Here is a 22,874-nt window from a genome sequence, read left to right as displayed (position 1 = left end):
CCCTGCCCTGTGCGTAGTCTCTCAGCGGACGGACCTGGCACTCAGGGCTCCCAGACGGGTCAGCGGGAGGGCAAGACGCGCCGCTGGAAGCCGAGCCAGACGGTCACCGCGGGAGAGAGAGGCCACCGTCCTGCCGCCACCCCTCCCCAACCCGCGCGCGCCTTCTAAAGCTCCTCCAGCAGAGCCCGGTATTCTTCCTCGCTGAGGGGTGGTTCCAGCGAAGCGAGCTCTTCCACCTCCTTCGGCTCCGCCAGCGGCTCCGTCTCTAGGAAAGGTCGTGCCTGTTGCTGAAACTCTGGGCTCGACAGGAGCTCATCCAGCAGGCTGGAGGTGAGCGCAGACGAGCGCTCCTCGGGCTCCTGGAGCGCTTGGGAAGGCGCCTGCAGGGCTGGCATCTGCCCCTGCCAGGCGCAGGCCTCCGGGGGTGCGGGCTGCGGAGGTGGAGGTGGCCCGGCTTCGGGTTCCCCTGGCGCCCCGGCCACCCGGGGCCCCTGGCCCCAGCCCCACCAAGGGCCCTGGTGGGCCCTGTGTGGCACGAGCACACCTCGGCCCTGTGAGTCGGCTTGAGCGGGCCCGAGCTGTCCCACGGAGCACGTCCCCGGCAGGCCGGCGTGCTGCCCGTCCCGCTCCTCCTGGCGTCTGCTCGGGTGCGGAGGCCCCCGAAGGCTCTGAGGGTGGGGGAGCGCCACTTCCGGAGGAGCCAGGGCGGCGAACCCGAAAGCCCAGAGTGCCGGGGCAGGTTGCGAGATGCCTTCTGCCTGTGCGGCCTGTCCGTGCCGGAGCAGGTGCGCGGCCCTTGCGCAGACTGCCTGGCTCACGACGGGCCCCTGTGGGAGAGCCCCTGGCGCGCAGGGCACGTGGGGTGCGGGAAGCGCCGCCCCCCACGCCCCGGTGTGGGTGGAGGCGACCCAGGAGGGAGGAGAGCGGCACCCGCCAGGGGCCGCGTTGCACAGGCCGCCTGCGGGCGCGGGTCCCCTGCCAGCCCGGCCCGGATGCCTGGCCCTTCGATTCTGAAACCAGATCTGAATCCTGGACTCCGGGAGGCCCGTCTCTCTGGCCAGCTCCTCCCTGGTGGCGAAGTCCGGAAAGCGCTCTTGCTCGAAGGCTCGGAGGAGCACGGCGCGCTGGGATTGGGTGACGGCGGTCCGCTTTCGCCTGCCTTCTTGCGGGCCGCGTGGCCCAGGCCAGGGCCTGGATTCCCGCCGGTGCTGCCTCAGCCGGCGCGATCTCTCATTCTGAAACCAAATCTGGACCCTGGGCTCCGGAATGCCGGTGGCCTGGGCCAACTGTTCTCTGGTGGCCATGCCCGGGTACGGGTTCCGCTCAAAGGACGCTCGCAGGGCATCCCTTTGGCTCGGAGTCCAAACGAGCCTCTTTCGCCGTCCTCGCCCTCGGGCTTCCGCGGGGAGAGGGCTGCCGGCAGCTGTGGGGAGAGCCATCGCGGGGAGACCGGGCCCGAGTGTCACGGACAGGCACAGGCACGCAGAGGCCGGGCGGCTCCCGTGCGCCTCAGCCAACCTCTGCCACTGCACCGCACCGCAGGCAGGTCAAGCCAGGGGGCCGACCCGCCAGCCAGCGGCCTCTCTTATAAAGCCCTAGCGTCCCCCCCCCCCCGCCCCCACTTCCTGAATATGCCTGAGCTCCGGGGACCAAGGGCGGGGTAGCCCGCCCTCTCAAGCCGGAAACCTCAGGGACACCAGGGCCTTGTGGGGTGGTCCGGGGTGGGGCCTGAGCGGCGCGGGGAGGGGGAAGGACACGCGGGGCTTCGGGGGCTGGCCCTCTGGGCTTCTCCAGGAATTCTACGGAAACTGGAAGCCTCTCTCCGGGCTCGAACGCGTTACCAGGGAGGGTGGCGTGCGGAAGTGAACCCCCGTGACAGGCCCGAGTTTTCCGGGCCCCCTCTCCGTGAAGGCGTCGACGTCTGTGGGTGTCGCCGTTGCCGCGATAGTCTCACACACGCAGCTGCGTGGATCTGGTTCGTGTTCCTCTAGAAAACGAGAGCGAAACCACGGAGAAAAGCAGCGTCCCGTGCAGGCCGGCCTCACGATGGATTCCTGTTTCCTGCAACAGCGGGAGTCTCCCATACGGCCTGGTTGCAACCCGGATAAAAAGAGCACCAAAAGAAACAGTCAATAGAGTGACTCGGCAACCAACAGAATGGGAAAAAATTTTTGCAGCCTACCCATCTGACAAAGGGCTGATATCCAGAATTTACAACGAGCTAAAAAAGATTTACAAGAAAAAAACAAACAAGCCCATTCAAAAGTGGGCGAAGGATATGAACAGATACTTTTCAAAAGAAGACATACATGAGGCCAACAAGCATATGAAAAAATGCTCATCATCACTGGTCATTAGAGAAATGCAAATCAAAACTACATTGAGATACCATCTCACACCAGTTAGAATGGCGATCATTAAAAAATCTGGAGACAACAGATGCTGGAGAGGATGTGGAGAAATAGGAACACTTTTACACTGTTGGTGGGAGTGTAAATTAGTTCAACCATTGTGGAAAACAGTGTGGCGATTCCTCAAGGACCTAGAAATAGAAATTCCATTTGACCCAGCAATCCCATTACTGGGCATAGATCCAAAGGATTATAAATCGTTCTACTATAAGGACACATGCACACGAATGTTCATTGCAGCACAGTTTACAATAGCAAAGACCTGGAACCAACCCAAATGCCCATCGATGGTAGACTGGACAAGAAAAATGTGGCACATATACACCATTTAATATTATGCAGCCATTGAAAACGAGGAGTTCGCGTCCTTTGTAGGGAGGGACATGGATGAACCTGGAAACCATCATTCTCAGCAAACTGACACAAGAACACAAAATCAAACACCACATGTTCTCACTCATAGGCGGGTGTTGAACAAGGAGAACACATGGACACAGGGAGGGGAGCTCTATACACGGGGGTCTGTTGTGGGGGAGTGGGGGGGACAGCGGGGGGGTGGGGAGTTGGGGAGAGATAGCATGGGGAGAAATGCCAGATATGGGTGAAGGGGAGGAAGGCAGCAAATCACACTGCCACGTATGCACCTATGCGACAACCTTGCATGTTTTTCACATGTACCCCAAAACCTAAAATGGAATAAAAAAAAAGGGGGGCACCGACACGATGCTGCTTTTCCACGGATCCCTGGGAGTTTCTGTTGCCCCGCCGAGCTCGGGTGAAAAAAAAAAAAAAAACAGTCAACATGATCACGTGACCACGACTTAGGCCGCCACAGAGACCTGAGCAACAGGTATTTGTATTTTGTATTTGACCCTTGCGGAGGTCAAATACGAAAATTACAAACAATTAGCTGGGCGTGGTGGCAGACGTCTGTAATCCCAGCTACCTGGGAGGCTGAGGCAGGAGAATTACGCGAACCCGACGGGTGGAGGTTGCGGTGAGCCGAGATCGGGCCACTGCACGCCAGCCTGGGCGAGAGTGCCAGACTCCGTCTCAAACAAAACAAAACGAAACCAAACGAAACCAAACCAAACCAAACCAAACCAAACCACACCAAACCCAGAGGTATTCCAACATATAAAACCGCAAGTCAAATAAATCAAGAAAACGAAATTTAAAAAACCCCAAGTCAAAAGGTCACATCCTGCATTTGCCTTGTGAGTCATCCGCTTGGCACTCTGCCATGTGTACTTGCCTTCCTTTTGTTCCTGTTCCATAGTTTTGTAGTACACTTTTACTGCTGCTCTGAGACTTGCCTCGGTCTCTCCTGCTTACTGGTCCTCAGTGGAGTTGTTTCTTCTGAGGAGGCAAGAATCGCGGTTTCTGCAGACTGACACCCATAGGAATTCATTTCCCCGTAACAGGTAACAGGTGGGAGAAGTGAGGAACATCACCTAGGTGCTGGTCCAGAAATATGTCACAATACCATATTAGGGGAGGGCCCCAAAAAAGAGTCGTTACCTAGGTGAAGTGCTTAGAAATATATCCCAATACCTGCTGGGGTAGGACAATGGAAGAAGAGAATAGTTAAATAACCTAGAAGCTGTGCTCAGTTAGATGTCACAATCAGCCCAGTGGGAAAAGCCAAGGCATAAGAGGAGAGGCACATCATGTAGGTGCCGAGTCAAGTGATATGTTACCGTCTCCTCGGTGGACGCTTCCCAGGAAGAAAAGGAGACACCCACTATCCAGCAGAAGAGACCGAAAGTCTGTAACGGTGATTCCTGTGGGCAAGAATCCAGACAAGAAAATAAATCACATCACCTGTGTGCTGGGGGCCCAGTGATAAGTGACTCTTTCTTTTGTAAGCATAGCCTAGTCGGGAGAGCAGAGTTACCTCACCTAGGTGCTGGACCCAGAGACAAGTCACCTCCTCTCCTGTGGGCAAAGAGCAGGTATAACGAGACAATCATTTTGAATAGTTGAGCTCCCAGAGATACGTCACAGTGGTCTCTGTGGGCACGGTTCATGCAGGAGACTCACATCACATTGACTGTGGACTCAACAATACGTCACAATGCTTTCTGAGAAGAGGGTCGGGACAGCAAAGAAATGTAACTTGATACTGGGCCCAGCAATATGTTATTGACTCCTATGTGAGCACATATGAGGCAAGAGAAGAGAATCACAGCATCTTAGTTATGAGCACAGACATACGTCCCAAAGCCCCAAGTAGGAGGTGCCAAGGCGGGAGGACAGTGTCACACGACCTGGGTGCTGGGTCCCACCCTGCGTCCCTACCTCGCTCCCTTCCTCCCTCTCCCTTCCGTCCTTTCCTCCCTTCCCTCGTCCCTCCCTCTGGGTCTGGGATCCTCTCCCATCTCTACCCTCCTTCCTTCCCGCCCGGAGAAAGCAGCCCTTCCGTTTGCACGCGGGGTGAGGCGGTTGGGGGGGGCGTGGTCTCGCGTCTGCATTGAGCTGCCAGGCGCTGCTGGGTGATGGCGTTGGCGGGGAGGCTGGCGGGGCACCGGTGTGCGAGCGATCGGTGGGCGGAGCTGGGAGGCAGAAGAAGAGTCGTGCCGCGGAATGGAGAGCGGGCCTGCCTGGGGACCCGGCCCGGTGTTTCGGGGGCAAAACGCCCCCTCTGCCCACCCTCCTGAAGTACGCGGGGTGGCGTGGGGGCAGGGCTGCGAGGAGGGGTGAGAGCTCTGCCTGGGCTGGTCCCCCGAAGCGCAGCGGGCCGCCTGCAGACCCGCGCACGCGCAGTAGACGGCCCACCTCCCGGGCCCTGGGCGGGCTCTGGGGTCCCCGAGATGCTCGGGAAAGAATGACAGCACAGCCCTGCCCTGTGCGTAGTCTCTCAGCGGACGGACCTGGCACTCAGGGCTCCCAGACGGGTCAGCGGGAGGGCAAGACGCGCCGCTGGAGCCTCAAATTCATGCACACACACACACACACACACACACACATACACACGCACGCACACGCTCAGAGGCTGAAGTCAGAAATTAAGCTTCAATGGTCCTGAGGGTGACCCCTGTGGAGATGAGACTGCCTCGCGCTCTGTTGCTGGGCTCAGCGTGGGGATATGTAGTCTGTGAACCCTGTGGATGAAATGAGGACTGGCATGGCGAAATTCCTATGGATCGCTCCGTGGTGAAGTAACTAACCCAGGCTGTCCACGTGTCTGGGTAGTGGTTGGACCGCGCCCTTAGCCCCCATTGCATTGTGCTCCCGATACGTTTTGGGAGCGTAAGGTCCCTCTGTTGGTCCTGGAGACAGAAGACCGCTCTAATCTCCGCCTATGTTCCTCTGTCCCCTGGTCCCTTTCTTTCTCCTTCTGTTCCTCCCTGTTCCCGTCTTTACCTCTTTCTTCCTCAGTCCCTCCAAACCTCCGTTTCTTCCATTCTCTCTCCCTTTCTCTCTTTCTTCTTTCCACCCTCCCTCATTCCCTGAGTCCGTCCGTGTGTCTCCCTCCCTCCCTCCGTCCCTGCCTCCCTCCGTTTCTCCCTCCCTCCCTTCCGTTCTTTCCTCCCTTCACTGGTCCCTCCCTCTTGGTCTGGGATCCTCTCCCCATCTCTACCCGCCTTCCCTCCCGCCTGGAGAAAGCAGCCCTTCGGTTTGCCCGCGGGGTAGTGGGGTTGGTGCGTCATGGTCTCGGGTTTGCATTGAGCTGATTCTTTCTGCCTGTGCAGCCTTTCCGTGCTGGTGCTGGGGCATGGCCCTTGCTGCTTGACTCTTGACGAGCCCCTGTGGGAGAGTCCTGTCGCGCAGAGCACTTGAGGTGCGGGAAGCCCATCTCAGGAACGTGAGGTGGGAGAATCCCTTGAACTCAGTAGCTGGAGGTTGCAGTGAACTGAGATCACACCACTGCACTCCAGCCTGGGCAAGAGAGTGAGACTCCATCTCAAAAAAAAAAAAGAAAAAAAGAAAGAAGAAAGAAAGAAAAAGAAAGAAAGAAAGGAGAGAAGGAAAGAAAAAAAAATTGTACGCTTATACCATTGAGTACTATGCAGCCGTAAATATGATTATGTCGTTTGCAGGAACACGGATGAAGCTGGAAGCTATCATCCTCAGCAAATTAACACAGGAACAGAAAACCAAACTTTGCAATTTCTGACTCAGGTGTGAGAGCTAAAATATGAGAACACATGGACCCAGAAAAGGGGACAATGCACACCTGAGCCTGTCAGAAAGGCAAGAAGAGAAACAGCATCAGGAGAAATAGTTAATTAATATGGGGCTTAGTATCTCACTGATGGGTGGATAGATGCAGTGAACCACCATGGCACACATTTTCCTATGTAAAAAATCTACAGGTTCTGCACATGTTATCTCAGAAATCAAAGTAAAATAAAATTTAATAAATAAACAAAGTCGGGCAAGCTAAACTTCTCTCTTTCTGGTCATATTATCTATATAATATTTAGTTATTGTTATTTATTTCAATTTGCTTTCAATTTTAGTATTTGCTTTGGGAATTACTTTTTAAATATGCATAACATTCATAAAATATCAGTGCTATTTTTTATATTTTGCTATAAAAAATAAAACCTCAGTTTGGATGTAATGGCTCCTGCCTGTAATTCCAGCACTTTGGGAGGCTGAGGTGGGAGGATTACTTTAGCTCAGGAGTTTCAGACCAGCCTGGGCTACATTTTGTGACCTCACACCTAAAATAACAATCAGTTAGCTGAGCATGGTGGCACAGGAGTGTGGTCCCAGCTACTCAGAAGGCTGAGATGAGAAAATTCCTTGAGCCCAGATGGTTGAGGCTGCAGTGAGCTGCAGTCACGGCACTGCATTCCTGCCTGACTGAGAGAGAATCTCAGTTGAAAGAAAGAAAGAGAAAGAAGGCAGTGGCAGGTGAAACACTTAAGATTAGGAGTTTGAGACCAGCCTGACCAACATGACAAAACCCTGTTTCTGCTAAAAAATACAAAATTTAGCTGCACATGGTGACATTTGCCTGTAATCTCAGGTTTTAAATAGACTGAGGCACGAGAATCGCTTGACCCGAAAGGCGGACATTGCAGTGAGCTAAGATCGAGCCATGGCTCTCCAGCTTGGGTGACAGAGCAAGACCTTGTCTCAGAAAAAAAAAAGAAGAAGAAGAAGAGAAAACCACAGAGAACAAACTATAAAATTTTTAGAGGCCAGGCGCGGTGGCTCATGCCTATAATCCCAGCACTTTGGGAGGCCGAGGCGGGTGGATCACGAGGTCAAGAGATCGAGACCATCCTGGTCAACATGGTGAAACCTCGTCTCTACTAAAAATACAAAAAAAATTTAGCTGGGCATGGTGGCGTGCGCCTGTAGTCCCAGCTACTCGGGAGGCTGAGGCAGGAGAATTGCTTGAACCCAGGAGGCGGAGGTTGCGGTGAGCCGAGATGGCGCCATTGCACTCCAGCCTGGGTAACAAGAGCGAGACTCAGACTCAAAAAAAAAAAAAATTTAGAAATGGTTGTAAAGCTTTAATTGCATAGCAGATTTCTGGAAGTCAGTTTCCAGAATCCAAGGCTAATGCCTAAAAAATTTATAGATTTCTTTCTGTATCGATTATGTAATTTAGGTCTCCCAACAGAAATGGGAAACGATAAAGCATGAAGAACAATTACATAGCACACAATTATGATAATGACAATCATGAAAAGAAAAATTTCAAAGACAGTGTCAATGAGAATTTGGATTAACTAGAACTAGAAACATAAAATTGTACAGTAACTTTGGAAAACAGTTTAGTGGCTTATTATAAAGTTGAACATACATTTATTATGTTACCAAGACATCCCACAGCTAGATCATTACCAAAGCAAACTGAAACTAATGTTGAAATGAAACCTTTTTGTGGTTGTCTATTGCTCCCTTTATTTGTAACTGCAAAAGCTAGATGTAAACCACCTGCTTCTGAACAGGTGAATCAATAAACAAACTGCAGTGCATCCATACAATAAAATCCTAGTTGTCAGTTAAACTATTGATCAACATCACAGTGTAGATGAGTCACAAATGCATTTCTTTAAGTGAAGAAAGTAAGATCCAAAAGTCTACAAATTATATAATCCAATTATATGGCATTGTAGAAAAAATTATAAGGATCGATAATAATCAGGCCAGCTGTAATGTTAGCACCTTGGGAGCCTAAGGTGAGAGGATTGGTTGAGCCCAGCATTTGAGACCAGCCTTCACAACACAGAAAGACCTCCCTACAAAACGAGAAGAATAAAAACAAAATAATCACTGATTGCCAAATAGATGAGTGTAGAGTTAACTACAAATAGAAAGCATCAGATAATTTTGGGAGCAATGAAACAGTCTGTGTGATACTGTGAAGATGGCTGTGTGACTCTAGACGGTTTTCAAAACTTATGGAACTGCACATCTCAAAGAAACGGATCACTTGAGGTCAGGAGTTTTAGGCCAACATGGCAAAACCGCGTCTCTACCAAAAATACAAGAAATTAGTCAGGCGCCGTGGCAAGCACCTGAAATCCCAGCTACTTGAAAGGCTGCGGCAGGAGAATTACTTGAACATGAGAAGAGGATGTTACAGTGAGCTGAGATTGAACTACTGCACTCCAGCCTGGGTGATAGAGTGAGACCCTGTCTCAAAAGAAGTTAACTAAATTTATTTTAAATATGCAATAAAAGGAATTTGGCTTCTGTTGTAGAAGTCTCACTCTCCAGGATTTCAAAGGTCTAGGACAGCTACTTTAGTAATGTCATCTACGGAGGTGCATGGGCTTTGGAGTCAGACAGAGTTGATCCTGAGTCTCAGTCCAGCCACTTAGTAGCTGTGTGTCTTTTGACAAGATTCTTGATGTGAAAGAGTTCTAGAAGCCACATGTGCCCCAAAAAAAAAAAAAAAAAAAAAAAAGCCAGAATCATACTGATTTCCAAAATGGTAGCAATTTTTAGTTTTTTTCTGTATCCAACATGCCCATTGCCAGGTGCTTTTAAAGCAGTTCCTATCAAGATCCAGAACGTTTTCCAAACCCTAGATTTTGCCAGCCTTATTGACTCAGGGCAGTAGAAACCTGTGAACATGACAATATGCTAGTTTGGGGCCTATGCTGAAAAGGTCTTGAATGCTTCTGTTTTTCTTTCAGAGATCTTTCACCTCTCTCATTAGCTGTACTCCTAGATTTTCTTTTTTGCATGTGTGTGACAGTTGTGAAGGGGATTGTGTTTTTGATTTGGCTTTTGGCTTGAATGTCGTTAATATATAGAGATTATACCAATTTTTATACATTTATTTTGTATCCTGAAATTTTGTTAAAGTGGTTTAAGTGGTTTGTCAGTTTAAAGAGCTTTCTGCAGAGACTACAGGGTCAACTAGATACAGAATTATGTCATCTGCAAACAGGGATAGTTTGAGCTCCTTTCCTCCTGTTGGAATGTTTTTTTATTTTGTCTCTTATTTAATTGCTCTGGCCAGACTTCCAAGTCTATGTTAAATAGGAGTGGAGTGAGAAGGTATGCCAGTTTTCAAGGAAAAATGCTTTCAGCTTGTGTCCACTCAGAACGTTTGCTTTGGGTTTGTCATAGATAACTCACTATTTTCAAGTATGCACCTTAAATGCCTAGTTTGTTGAGGATTTTATTTTATTTTTTATTTTTGAGATAAATAAAATATTTTGTCTCCCACTGTCACCCAGGCTGGAGTGCAATGGCACAATCTTGGCTCACTGCAACCTCCGCCTCCCAGGTTCACACAGTTCTCCTGCCTCAGCCTCCTGAGTTGCTGAGATTATGGGCACACACCACCACACCCAGCTACTTTTTCTTTGTATTTTTAGTAAAGACAGGGTTTCACTATGTTGGCCAGAATGGTCTGGAACTCCTGACCTCATGATCCACCCGCCTCCGCCTCTCAAAGTGCTGGGATTACAGGTGTGAGCCACAGCGCCTGGCTTGTTGAGAATTTTAAACACGAAGGGCGATAAATTGTATTTTTCTCCATCTATTGAGACAATTTTTTGGTCTTTGTCTTCATTTCTCTTTATGTGATGAATAACATTTATTAATTGTTGCATGTTTAACCAACCTTGCATCCCAGGGATAAAGCCTATTTGATCATAGTAGAGTAGCTTCTTGACGTGCTGCTGTATTTGGTTTGCCAGCATTTTGTTGGGGATTTTTTAAATCAATGTTTATCAAGAATATTGGTCTGAAGTTTTCTATGTTTTGTTTTATCTATTCCAGGTTTTGGAATCAGAATGTTGCTGTTTCTGTATAATGAGTTGAGGAGGAATCCTTTCTTCTCAATTTTTGGAATAGTTTTAACAGAAATGGTACAGGCTCTTTTTTTACATCTGGTAGAACTCAGCTGTGAATTTGTCTAATCCTGGGCTTGATTTTGGTTGGTAGGCTATTTATTACTTACTCAATTTTAGAACTTGTTATTGGTCTATTCAGGAATTTAATTTCTTTTTTTGTTCAGTCTTTGAAGAATGTATTTATCCAAAATTTTTTCTATTTCTTTTTTTTTTTTTTTTCCTTTTTGAGACGGAGTTTCCCTCATGTTACCCAGGCTGGAGTGCAATGGCGCGATCTCGGCTCACTGCAACATCCGCCTCCTGGGTTCAGGCAATTCTCCTGCCTCAGCCTCCTGAGTAGCTGGGATTACAGGCACGCGCCACCATGCCCAGCTAATTTTTTGTATTTTTAGTAGAGACGGGGTTTCACCATGTTGACCAGGATGGTCTCGATCTCTTGACCTCGTGATCCACCCGCCTCGGCCTCCCAAAGTGCTGGGATTACAGGATAGCCACCACGCCCGGCCCAATTTTTTCTATTTCTTTTAGATTTTTCTAGTTTGTGTGCAGACAGGTGTTCATAGTAGACTTCAATAGTTATTTCTATTTTTGTCAGGTCAGCAGTAATTTCTCTTTTGTCATTAACTGGGTTTATTTGAATCGTCTCTTTATTCATTAATCTAGCTAGTTACCTTATTAATTTCTTTCAAATATTTATCTCTTTGAATTTTTGTTCTTTTGTTTGGTTTTTCATGTCTAAATCTTCAGTTCAGATCTTATTTTGGTTATTTTTGTCTGCTGCTAGCTTAAGAGTTGCTTTGCTCTTGCTTCTCTCATTTTTATTATTTATAATGTTAGGTTGTTGAGGTTTTTTTGTTTTTAATTTTAATTTGTGTTTAATTTCCCTGTTAACACCACCTTAGTTGTCTGTGCTGCAGAGATTCTGGTACGTTGTATCTTGTTTCAAAAACTTCTTAATTTCTGCCTTAATTTTATTATTTACCCTAAAGTCATTCAAGTGCAGATTGTTTAATTTCCATGTGATTGTGAGGCTTCAAGTGGTTTTCTATGTATTGAATTGTATTTATATCAAGCTGTGCTCTTTGTTTGTGGCTGGTATGATTTAGGGATTTTTTAATTTGCTGAGGATTGTTTTATTTCCGATTATGTGGTCACTTTCAGAACATGTGACACGTCGTGATAAGAAGAGTATATGTTGGCGGGGTGAGGATACCCGGGCGGGGCTCGGCCCCGGGCGGCGGCGGGAGCAGCCGAGGGAGCTGCGGGAGCCGAGGAGCGGGAGGAGGAGGAGGAGGAGCTGCGAGCGCGGGAGCCGAGCCGGAGTCGCGCGGGCCGCGGGCGAGCGCGATACCGGCGGCGGCTGGGGACGGGCTCCTGGGGGAGCCGGCGGTGCCGGGGTTGGGGGGCGGCGGCGCGGAGGACGTGGCCAGGCCGGCGGCGGCCTGCGAGGGAAGTTTCCTGCCGGCCTGGGTGAGCGGCGTGCACCGTGAGCGGCTCCGCGACTTCCAGCACCCCAGGCGCGTGGGCAACTACCTCATCGGCAGCAGGAAGCTGGGCGAGGGCTCCTTCGCCAAGGTGCGCGACGGGCTGCACGTGCTGACCGGGGAGAAAGTGGCCAGAGAAGTCATTGATAAGAAGAGAGCCAAAAAGGACACCTATGTCACCAAAAACCTGCGGCGAGAGGGGCGGATCCAGCAGATGATCCGCCACCCCAATATCACTCAGCTCCTTGATATTTTACAGACGGAAAACAGCTACTACCTGGTCATGGAACTGTGCCCTGGGGGCAACCTGACGCACAAGATCTATGAGAAGAAGCGGCTGGAGGATTCCGAGGCCCGCAGATACATCCGGCAGCTCATCTCCGCCGTGGAGCACCTGCACCGGGCCGGGGTGGTCCACAGAGACTTGAAGATAGAGAATTTGCTACTAGATGAAGACAATAATATCAAGCTGATTGACTTTGGTTTGAGCAACTGCGCAGGGATCCTGGGTTACTCGGATCCGTTCAGCACACAGTGTGGCAGCCCCGCCTACGCCGCACCTGAACTGCTCGCCAGGAAGAAATACGGACTCAAAATCGATGTCTGGTCCATAGGTGTGAACATGTATGCCATGTTGACCGGGACGCTGCCTTTCACGGTGGAGCCTTTCAGCCCGAGGGCTTTATACCAGAAGATGGTGGACAAAGAAATGAACCCCCTCCCCACCCAGCTCTCCACAGGTGCCATCAGTTTCCTGCGCTCTCTCCTGGAACCAGATCCTGTGAAGAGGCCAAATATTCAGCAGGCACTGGCGAATCGCTGGCTTAATGAGAATTACACAGGAAAAGTGCCCTGTAATGTCACCTATCCCAACAGGATCTCCCTGGAAGACCTGAGCCCGAGCGTCGTGCTGCACATGACCGAGAGGCTGGGTTACAAGAACAGCGACGTGATCAACACTGTGCTCTCCAACCGCGCCTGCCACATCCTGGCCATCTACTTCCTCCTAAACAAGAAACTGGAGCGCTGTTTGTCAGGGAAATCTGACATCCAGGACAGCCTCTGCTACAAGACCCGGCTCTACCAGATAGAAAAGTACAGGGCCCCCAAGGAGTCCTATGAGGCCTCTCTGGACACCTGGACGAGAGACCTTGAATTCCATGCTGTGCAGGATAAGAAGCCCAAAGAGCAAGAAAAAAGAGGGGATTTTCTTCATCGACCATTCTCCAAGAAGCTGGACAAGAACCTACCCTCACACAAGCAGCCCTCAGCCTCGCTCATGACACAGCTTCAGAACACCAAAGCCCTGCTGAAGGACCGGAAGGCCTCCAAGGCCAGCTTCCCCGACAAAGATTCCTTCGGCTGCCGCAATATTTTCTGCAAAACCTCTGATTCCAACTGTGTGGCTTCTTCGTCCATGGAGTTCATCCCCGTCCCGCCGCCCAGGACCCCGAGGATTGTGAAGAAACCAGAGCCCCATCAGCCAGGGCCTAGAAGCACTGGCATCTCCCAAAAGGAAGAACCCCTGATGCTGGAGATGGTGCGCTCCTTCGAGTTTGTCGATCACGACGACCACATAGAAATGCTGTCTCCTTCTCATCACTACAGGATTCTGAGCTCCCCGGTGAGCCTGGCTCGCAGGAATTCCAGTGAGAGGACACTGTCCCCGGGTCTGCCGTCCGGAAGCATGTCACCTCTCCACACTCCTTTGCATCCCACTGTGGTCTCTTTTGCTCATGAAGATAAGAACAGCCCCCCTAAAGAGGAGGGCTTGTGTTCCCCACCTCTGGTTCCCAGCAGTAGCCCCATGCAGCCTCTGGGGAGCCCGAATTGCGTGAAAAGCCGAGGTCGGTTCCCCATTATGGGCATCGGACAGATGCTGCAGCCATCCGTGGATAGGCCCCTGGAGGTCAGCCTGCCCCCGCTGCAGCCCCTAGCCTCCGTGAACCTTTCCTTTGACATGGCCAATGGGGTCAAGACCCAGTGCTAACTTGGGCCAGTGGGATTTGGGGTATCGTAGAAAACAGCAACGGAACGGAGCTCCGCACATCTGTCAGGGTGTGAACATTCCAAGACCTCGTGTGGAGCATCCTTAGTGACCCGTTGGTTCCTGCTACGCAGCGTCCCACCTGTAGCTAAATCCACAGACCCAAAGCCTGCACCACCCAACCTCGCTTAGGGACCCCCAGAGATGCTGGAATCACCAGGAGGGTTGGCTCCAGGAGCAGCCAATTCCAGTCCTTCAGATCTTCCTTCCTCCCAACCACTCACCAACCCCTTCCAGTTCCCACTTCTGGGCTTGGGGGAAAAATGGGGCATCAGCCTTTTGGGGCACTCAGATAATGGACTGTTACCAGATCTTTCTTCACACTCTGCTACCTGTGTGCCTCTCACAGCAGTCGGCCACAGTCACAGTGAGAGAACAACATCACAGTCATTCATCCAGGCCACATTTCCTCTGCGGAGTGTAGCAGCCCTGCCTTTCATAGCAGGAATTCCCTGAAGGCCAGCAGGAGCTGGGGGCAGGCCCAGGATACTGAGGAAGATGGAGGGGAGCTTCGGATCAAGATCAAACAGTGGGGACCTGGACAGAAGAGAAAGACTGAAGGAGACACCCATTTCCCAAGCAAGATTTTGATAGATTTTTTTTTTTTTTTGGTTGAAACATGCTAATGATTGAATTACCTTTTCCAAAGAGATTTTTTTTTTAAAATGTGATGTTGGTAAATTTAAATAACATAATTTTTAAAAACTTGGATGGAGAGATGAGAAGCAATTCCACCAAACTCATGTTTTCAAGAGAGGGTTCAGTGTGGAGGGCAAAAGAGCTGTCTGTCGTGATGTGCTGAGTGGCATGGCCCATGGGCAGGGCAAGATCTCCGTGGTCCTGCATTCATCCTGTTGTTTAAGGCATAGCCCTGATCCTTCTGGAACACATAGAACACAGTTATAGCTGGTTCTGTCGAAAGAGAGAAAAGATGATTGTGACAATTCAGAGCATAATTCGTATGGCAAGAAGGCAGCATGACCCCTGTGCGGTGTGGATTTCAAGCTGCCCAGAGAACAAGTGTGTCTCAGAACTCAGCGAATTTGCTGGAAGCAGGGAGCCAGCTTGCCTGGCAGAGAACCTGTTCAGATACAGGCCAGTTTCTTCTTCGGGGAAAGCCGAGCTCCTCAAACAGGGCTCAGTCCATGTTGTGTGTTCACACCTTTCTCCAAGGATCGAACCAAAGATGCGTCTCCAGTGTTGTGTCTGTGCCCCCCCGTGTGTGTGTTTTATGGAGCCCTGTGCTGTCTGACTGTGTCCAGCTGGCACTTGGCAGGGTGCGCTCAGTGTGAGCAGAATCAGAAAAGAAGAATCAGCACAGGTTGGATAGGGGTTAATGTAGGAGACTGGTTACAGAAAGGCCTGGAGTCTTCAACTTTTGACCTGTGCAGGTGCAACCAGAGACCACCTCTGTGGCCACCTTAGGTGGTCATCTCAGTCCATGGATCCCAAAACACAAATCTAGAATTGCAAAGCCAGCCTTTATGTCCCTGGCAGGCAGCCTTGCCAGAGGGCAGAGACGTAGTTCCGAAACATTCTCTCATTCACCAGTGGGGACGTCCCTTAGTCCCTCATGTCTCTGATGGAGCAGGAGAGAATGGATATTAGGCCAACGTTGGCAAGTCCTGGAGCTGCCTCTTTCCTCCCTAAGGGATCACCCCAGTGTTAGGGCATTCTAGGATGAGGTCAGACCCCTTGGCTATTGGTGTTATTTTTTATATAGCTTCAGACTGGGTTCCAGAACTTACCATTGAAAATAGAGCTTTTAGACCAGGCGTGCTGGCTCACACCTGTAATCCTAGCACTTCGGGAGTCCAAAGCTCAGGAGTTCGAGACCAGCCTGGGCAACATGGCAATAGCCTGTCTCTACAAAAAATAAAATAAATAAATTAGCTGGGTGTGGTGGCACGTGCCTGTAGTCCCAGCTACTTGAGGGCGCTGAGGTGGGATGATCCCTTGAACCCAGGAGGTCAAGGTTGCAGTGAGCCAAGATCATGCTACTGCACTCCAGCCTGGGTGGCAAAGTGAGACCCTGTCTCCAGAAAAAGAAAATAGAGCTTTTTAAGCAGGGAGAAGAAAAGAATCATCTAAGACCATCTCTCCATTTGACATGAAGTGTACCTTTTCTAACGACGGTTTCCAGCTGCAACCGCTCTACTCTGCAAGCTCGCAGGGCGTGCACCTGTGCATTGGGAACTTTCCGGAGCCCCTGATGCCTTTTCCTCACATTATGCTTCCCTCAAGAAATAGGAGTGCTTCCGCCTTGCCATTAACTGGTGGAGAACGCGCTTCTCATTCCCAGAATGCTTCAAGAACAGCTGCAGATGTGCCGCTAACTGACCGCATTGCCATTGGTCACCTGGACTCTGAACTCAGGTTTATCCTAAACCCGGTGAGAGGTGAGGGGGAGTGAGGAAAGGGATCCACTGTATTTTGTGTGTGTGTGAGCACCTGACAAATCTATGAAACCGAGTGAAAGGAGAAATGCTAGATTCTGTATGATTTTATTATATTTATATGGAAAATCTGACTCTGTTTTTGGTAAGTCCGAAGTGTGTTGTCTGTCCGACCGTGACTGCCTTCCTCAGGCTGTGCCTGTGATTCCGATCACCCTGTAGTTACTGACGGAAATTGACGGGACTTTCGTCGTGTGATGTCCAGGAGGAAAAGTCCATTTTAATTGTATGATTTGGTCATAAGTAAGGACTATATTTATGTCACCATTAGTAGATATATGTACTTTTGTAACGACTTGAAATACACTTTTCCCTCACTATGAAAAAAAAATAAGAGTATATGTTATGATGTGTTTTCAGATGGAGAGTTCTGTAGATGTCTATTAGAATTCTTTGATCAAGTGTTGAATTTAGGTTTTAATGTTTTTGTTTATTTTCTGCCTCAATAATCTGTCTAACACGGTCTGTGAGGTCTTGTAGCTTCCCGCTATTATTTATGTGTGCCAATAAATTTTTTATAACTCCTCTTTCCCTTCTGCTTTCTTTTCCATAAGCATTTTTCAAGTGCACACAGTGTGCCTAAGGATACTTCTTAGATTTACAGTGTCTACTGAAATTCAGATGTCCAAGAGTTTAAGAATACGTCAAGAGACCTGACTTTTGTAGGAGAAAATCTAAATTAGAAGAGACTTTATTCTCTGAAATGAGAGAATATATTTTGAAATATACCTGAAAATAAGAAAATATATTTTGGTTATTTTTCTTTTTTAAAGTATTTAGATTATATGTAGACATTTTTCTTTACTTTTTTGAAATATGTAAAAATTATATTAAAAGCAAAATAAACCTCTTGTTAACCATTTTACCTATTTCAATGACTCTTACATCTTCAGACCTGAAACTGACTTACAGACCATGGGGCCCAGAAACCCAATCACAGTAACATGTGTGCGTTGATTAAACACGTGCACGTGGGAATCTCTACTTTCTTTTTCTTCCTCTTGCTAACATGCCCACGAATGTGCAGGGAACACCCTCTGCTACTCCACCCATTCAGGACCTAAATCTGCAACTTCAAATCCTGAATCCAGGTCTTCAGATTTAAGAAAAAAGAAAAATTTTCTTTCTGAAAGATGCAAGTACTTTTAGTTGTCAAACTTACAGAGACATTAAAATAACACCAGAATTCTGTTTCTCTTTCTGTTTTTTGAACTATGTATTCGTCTTTTGAAGCTGTTCACTATTGCCATGAGTAGTTATATATTAAAAATGCCACATTGAACACTATAACTCATACCTTAAACCTTAATGATGTATATCCAATTAATAATCAATGTTATTTCTGTAAATAAATAAACATTTCTGACAAACAACTTTGTATCAACCCACTCTCTGTCCATCCTTTCCAAATGAATTCGTAATCACACTGCCAATCAAGTTTATGTTTCAGGCAACTTGAATATTTGCTCCCAAGTTACAATCCTCAAGCTTGGCCCAAATAAACTGTCAACTTATATCTATGTTTCCTCAGCTGTTTCCTTTTAGGTATACATGTTGTTTAGACTGTGCCAGAGCAGCCTCTATGAGGGGATCTCTCCTTTGATTGTACTCTGCTTGCTGTAACACCCAAGGATGCAGAACCAGGTTGATTCCACCTGGAATCTGCACATAAGGTCTGGTCTCTGCCTAGGAGTTACAGGACAGGGCCAGACTTTGAATTGAGAATGTACAGAAAACCATCAGAAGACATTTTCTGTTTTGAGAGATGTCAACATAGACATCTTAAATCTTTCCTTTCAGAGTGTGGCTCTTTGAGCTTTTCGGATCTTCTCCAGTGACCTGTTACAGGTATGTGAGAGACTCCAGGTGTAAATAAAATCTGATGACAGAATCTGTAAGTATAGAAAAGCATCTTAGGAGTGAGAGATCAAGGCCACAAAATATCCAGAGCTGTGACCACAACTATACCTACCTGTAAAATGTGATACTGGTGTAGAGTATTCTTGTTCTTTCTCTTACCCAAGAGCTGGTTAATCAGGACAGGTGATCCAGGCCCTTGAGCTCCACCAGAGAACTTTCATTTTCTATTTAGAATTAGCCTGAGTCTCTTCTGCCTGGCTTACGATTCGATCATTAGCCCAGAGTCACTGGAAACCCTCTCAAAATCACCCAGGCATATTTGAGACATTTGAGGATGTCCAGAGCGCAACTGTGCCAGGCTGACAAGAGTGGTTGATGCTGCTTCTGTCTCAATGTAAGAGAAATGAGTCAACCTGTATTTGTTACTCCCCTCATGCAAGAGATGTCTTTGGTTGATATGTAGATGAGCGTTTCTCCAGTTTCTTGATACTTGGGCGAAAAACAAGGAGGAGGTCCTGAGACTCAAACAGATAAACTAATAGCTTCAATTTTATATGGCCATTAAAAAAATGGATGAAGCAGTCATGGTATCTACCACCCAGAAACTTAGAATCTAGACTAGCAACTGGATTAATGATTTAATTAAACACCATCATATGGTTGGTACAATAAACAGATGTGTGGGCTTTATTCGGATTACTTTCCTTATATTCTTGTGACTTCTGATGTCATCACCTGATAAGATGTTTATGGACAAAAGAATTGTTATTTCTATTTATTTTACCTTGGTAGTTTACATATGTATATGTTTCATAAAATTACCCTAAAAGATGTGTTTAAATTGCTTATTAGTACATGTCATAAAAATGACAGGGCAATGGCTAAAAGGTATTAAAATTACACAAACTCTGGGATTTAAGTTTCTCTTAAATAAGCTTAGGAAAAACAGAACTGGAAGCACACCCAGTAGCATAGAGAATAGAATTCTACATAGGGTCCATTTCCTGGCTCAGTTCTGTTTAGATCCACCATTTCTGGAGGCCTTATTTAGGTCAGGTCCTACCCTGGAGGCTTGCCTCACAGAACTGATTAAAAGAGATCAGAGTTTTGGTTGGTGAATCCTGCTACATTTCTAGAGCTGGTGCTCACAATTTTCTTAAACTAAAAAACAGGTAAATGGTGTTTAGGGTTTTAATTTTTTATTAAAACCACTGCTTGCAGAGACATTTTACTTAGCAACTTGTTTTCTATTGTTGCCAATCCAGTAGTTTCTCCACAACTCACAAACAAGTAAAAATAAACAAAATTAGAATTTTAAAAAATTACATTAAACTCTTCTGTATTCCTCTCATCTGTCTATATTTCACTTTTATTCTATACATTTTTTAAAAATCAATGACAGAGAAACAGGAAGAAGAAATAAAAGTTCTGGGCCTTGTATCTAAATGCCAGGAATTATTAAACACTTGGTACCAACTCTTCAGTGTGTTATGAGCATTAAATAATATAACGTGTTATTCCCAGCACAGTGCTCTGTAACATAGTCTTGAGCGCACAGTACCTACTGAGTAAGGATCGCGTGGTGCGATTGTGCACGCTGTTTTCCAAATGCAAACCTCTTCAGACATTGCTTACTTCTATTTAGTCTGTAAACTTTAAAGAGCCAGGAAAAAATGTAATACTTTATGATGGAGATTTGTTGTCTTTATTTGTACCGGAAGTATGTGTGATGTGACAGGAGTGCTGAGTGTCAGGGACCCTGCGCTGTGCCTGCTTCTCTAACTAATGCTAATGATGAGCCCAGGGTGAGCAACGGCAGCATTGACAGGGGACTTATTTAAAACACTCACTTATGGATCCTTTCCAAACCTGCAGAATCACATTATGTAGAGTGGGGCCATAATTACCAAGTGATTTATAAGCTTATTAAAGTTTCAGAGGCAACACTTAGCTAAGTGGGTATCAATTTGCAGAAACCTCTACTTGTGCCCTTCACACAGGTTCTATTTATTGTCTTGGAAACATCCATGTTGTTTTAATTAATGGCTTCCTGTGACTCCAAGGTGGGGCAAGAATCAAGTATAAAACGTTTAAAATATATTCATGGGAGTTAAAGTTCACCTTTTCACTAAGGGGTGGTCACAGGGCCTTTTCTGTTTGGGTTTGTTAGGGACAGGACAATATGGCCCATAATTCTATTTATGTAGCAAAAATTGCTCATATCTGTGGCAGGAGAGGGCACCTGAGGACAGAAAAGGAGAAACATATTTTTACCTCCATAGGGCAGCTCATTGTTCCACAATCTCTTCTCTTATAAATAACAGAAATGGATGGATTTTCTCTGCAGGTCTTGGTCCTTCTGCCTGTGGGTGTGGTGGTAGCAGGTAAGAAGGTGGTGCTGACACCTTTAAAAGCATATTCTCAAGATGCAGGTGTAACTTGTCCAGAGAATCTTATCCGAGAAGGAATCCCAGAGAAAGAAAAGAAAGAGAAAAAAATGGCTTTTGTTTCAGCTAAACATGTCTCAGATGAAGAGCTGTGTTTATTCTGCCTCTTGGAATGCCATATGTTTAGTCCTTGCAAATCTTAACTTCTTTACTTGATCCTTTCATCCCTAAATGAGTTTGTTTTAACTACTGTTTAAAATTCTTATGATAGTCAAGAGTCTCTGAAGAACATTTTTTTCCTGTATACCAAAGCCTTCTCTACACGAATTTTTTTTTTTTTTTTTTTTGAGATGGAGTTTCGCTCTTGTTACCCAGGCTGGAGTGCAATGGCACAATCTCGGCTCACCGCAACCTCCGCCTCCTGGGTTCAGGCAATTCTCCTGCCTCAGCCTCCTGAGTAGCTGGGATTACAGGCACACGCCACTATGCCCAGCTAATTTTTTGTATTTTTAGTAGAGACGGGGTTTCACCATGTTGACCAGGATGGTGTCGATCTCTTGACCTCGTGATCCACCCGCCTCGGCCTCCCAAAGTGCTGGGATTACAGGCTTGAGCCACCGCACCCGGCCTACATCATGGATTTTTATATGCCATGCAGGATTCTCATGATGAATTTATGATCTGCAATATTAAAAATGTTTCCCTTGTGGTTGTTCAATGTGGGAAGGTGTGGATACTCAAGATTCCTATTGAGGAAAAGCTGGGGTCCTTAGTGAAAAAGGAGAACGTGTAATGTTGACGTTCCATCTGTGTTCTCCATTAGCTCTACGCAGAACAGCATCAAGAAAATGCTTTTTTAAGGCCGGTCGCAGTGGCTCATGCCTGTAATCCCAGCACTTTGGGAGGCCGAGGCGGGTGAATCACCTGAGATTGGAAGTTTGAGACCGGCCTGGTCAGCACGTTGAAACTCCATCTTTACTAAAAACACAAAATATAGCTGAACATTGTGGTGGGCACCTGTAGTCCCAGCTTCTCAGGAGGATGAGGCAGAATTGCTTGAACCCAGAAGGTGGAAGTTGCAGTGAGCCAAGATCATGCAACTGCACTCCCACCTGAGCAACAGAGTAAGACTTGTCTCAAAAAAAGAACAAAAAACACTCTTTTTTTTTTTTGAGATGGAGTTTTCCTCTTGTTGCCCAGCCTGGAGTGCAATGGCATGATCTCGGCTCACTGCAACCTCTGCCTCCCAGGTTCAGGCAATTCTCCTGCCTCAGCCTCCTGAGTAGCTGGAATTACAGGCATGCACTAACATGCATGGCTAATTTTTGCATTTTTAGTAGAGACGGGATTTCACCATGTTCATCACGCTGGTCTCAAACTCCTGACCTCAGGTGATCCACTGACCCAGCCTCCCAAAGTGCTGGGATTACAGGTGTGAGCCACCACGTGCAGCCAAAAAATAAAGGCTTTAAAAAAAAAATAAAGCCAGGATGGCATTTATTATCCTGAATGTTCTGAAAAAAATGATTAGGAGATATTTGCTCTCTAGGGTGCTAAAGAAAGGCTACTTAAAATGGCTATTAAAAAAATACAGAAAATGGGAGTTATCTTTGTCTTGACCTTTTCATAAAACTAATGTTTTCTTACTGTTAAATTCAGACTATAATTTACTTTTGGGGGCCAAAATGTCCTGTGTGCGTCAGCACATCATAAACATTTGTCCTCGTGCAGTTGATGTTAATGACTCACTTGGTTACAGAGCTCTCTGACAGATTATTTCACTGAAGAGTTAATTATTTTTCTCTTTATTATTAAATATCTTTATGCAGCTGATGTGCACCAGCAATCACACTTAATCTGCTACCTGCCTTTCTTGTTTTAGATTTTCTATACATATATCTATATATGTTTGACAAAAGATTCTTTTTGGGCTAAAAACAGGCATTACTG

General features: G+C 47.3%; 2 protein-coding genes across 2 annotated transcripts; one reads left to right on the top strand and one right to left on the bottom strand.

Moving 5' to 3' along the window:
• Positions 1–164: 164 nt before the first annotated feature.
• On the bottom strand, positions 165–1,508 carry LOC135276656 (double homeobox protein 4-like protein 4). The gene has a single exon (XM_064380694.1). It carries the CDS (start codon positions 1,437–1,439, stop codon positions 165–167), a length of 1,275 nt encoding a protein of 424 aa, XP_064236764.1. The 5' UTR covers positions 1,440–1,508.
• Positions 1,509–4,997: 3,489 nt separating this feature from the next.
• LOC105726279 (hormonally up-regulated neu tumor-associated kinase) lies at positions 4,998–14,164 on the top strand. Its single transcript, XM_064382130.1, has 2 exons — positions 4,998–5,110; positions 11,875–14,164. Exons 1-2 carry the CDS (start codon positions 4,998–5,000, stop codon positions 14,162–14,164), a joined length of 2,403 nt encoding a protein of 800 aa, XP_064238200.1.
• The last annotated feature ends 8,710 nt before the right edge of the window (positions 14,165–22,874 follow it).

The sequence above is a fragment of the Aotus nancymaae genome, unplaced genomic scaffold, assembly GCF_030222135.1.
Source record: "Aotus nancymaae isolate 86718 unplaced genomic scaffold, 86718_ANA_hifiasm-v0.15.2.pri h1tg000028l, whole genome shotgun sequence".
Lineage (NCBI taxonomy): Eukaryota > Metazoa > Chordata > Mammalia > Primates > Aotidae > Aotus > Aotus nancymaae.
This window is presented reverse-complemented; position numbering and strand designations above follow the sequence as displayed.

What these genes read in the sequence shown, in the direction of transcription:
- LOC135276656 (XM_064380694.1), bottom strand. Translation starts at nt 1,439, where the DNA reads ATGGCTCTCCCCACAGCTGCCGGCAGCCCTCTCCCCGCGGAAGCCCGA.
- LOC105726279 (XM_064382130.1), top strand. Translation starts at nt 4,998, where the DNA reads ATGGAGAGCGGGCCTGCCTGGGGACCCGGCCCGGTGTTTCGGGGGCAA. An exon ending in GGGCAGGGCTGCGAGGAGGG is followed by an intron (nt 5,111 to 11,874) that starts GTGAGAGCTCTG and finishes CGTCGTGATAAG; the next exon opens with AAGAGTATATGTTGGCGGGG.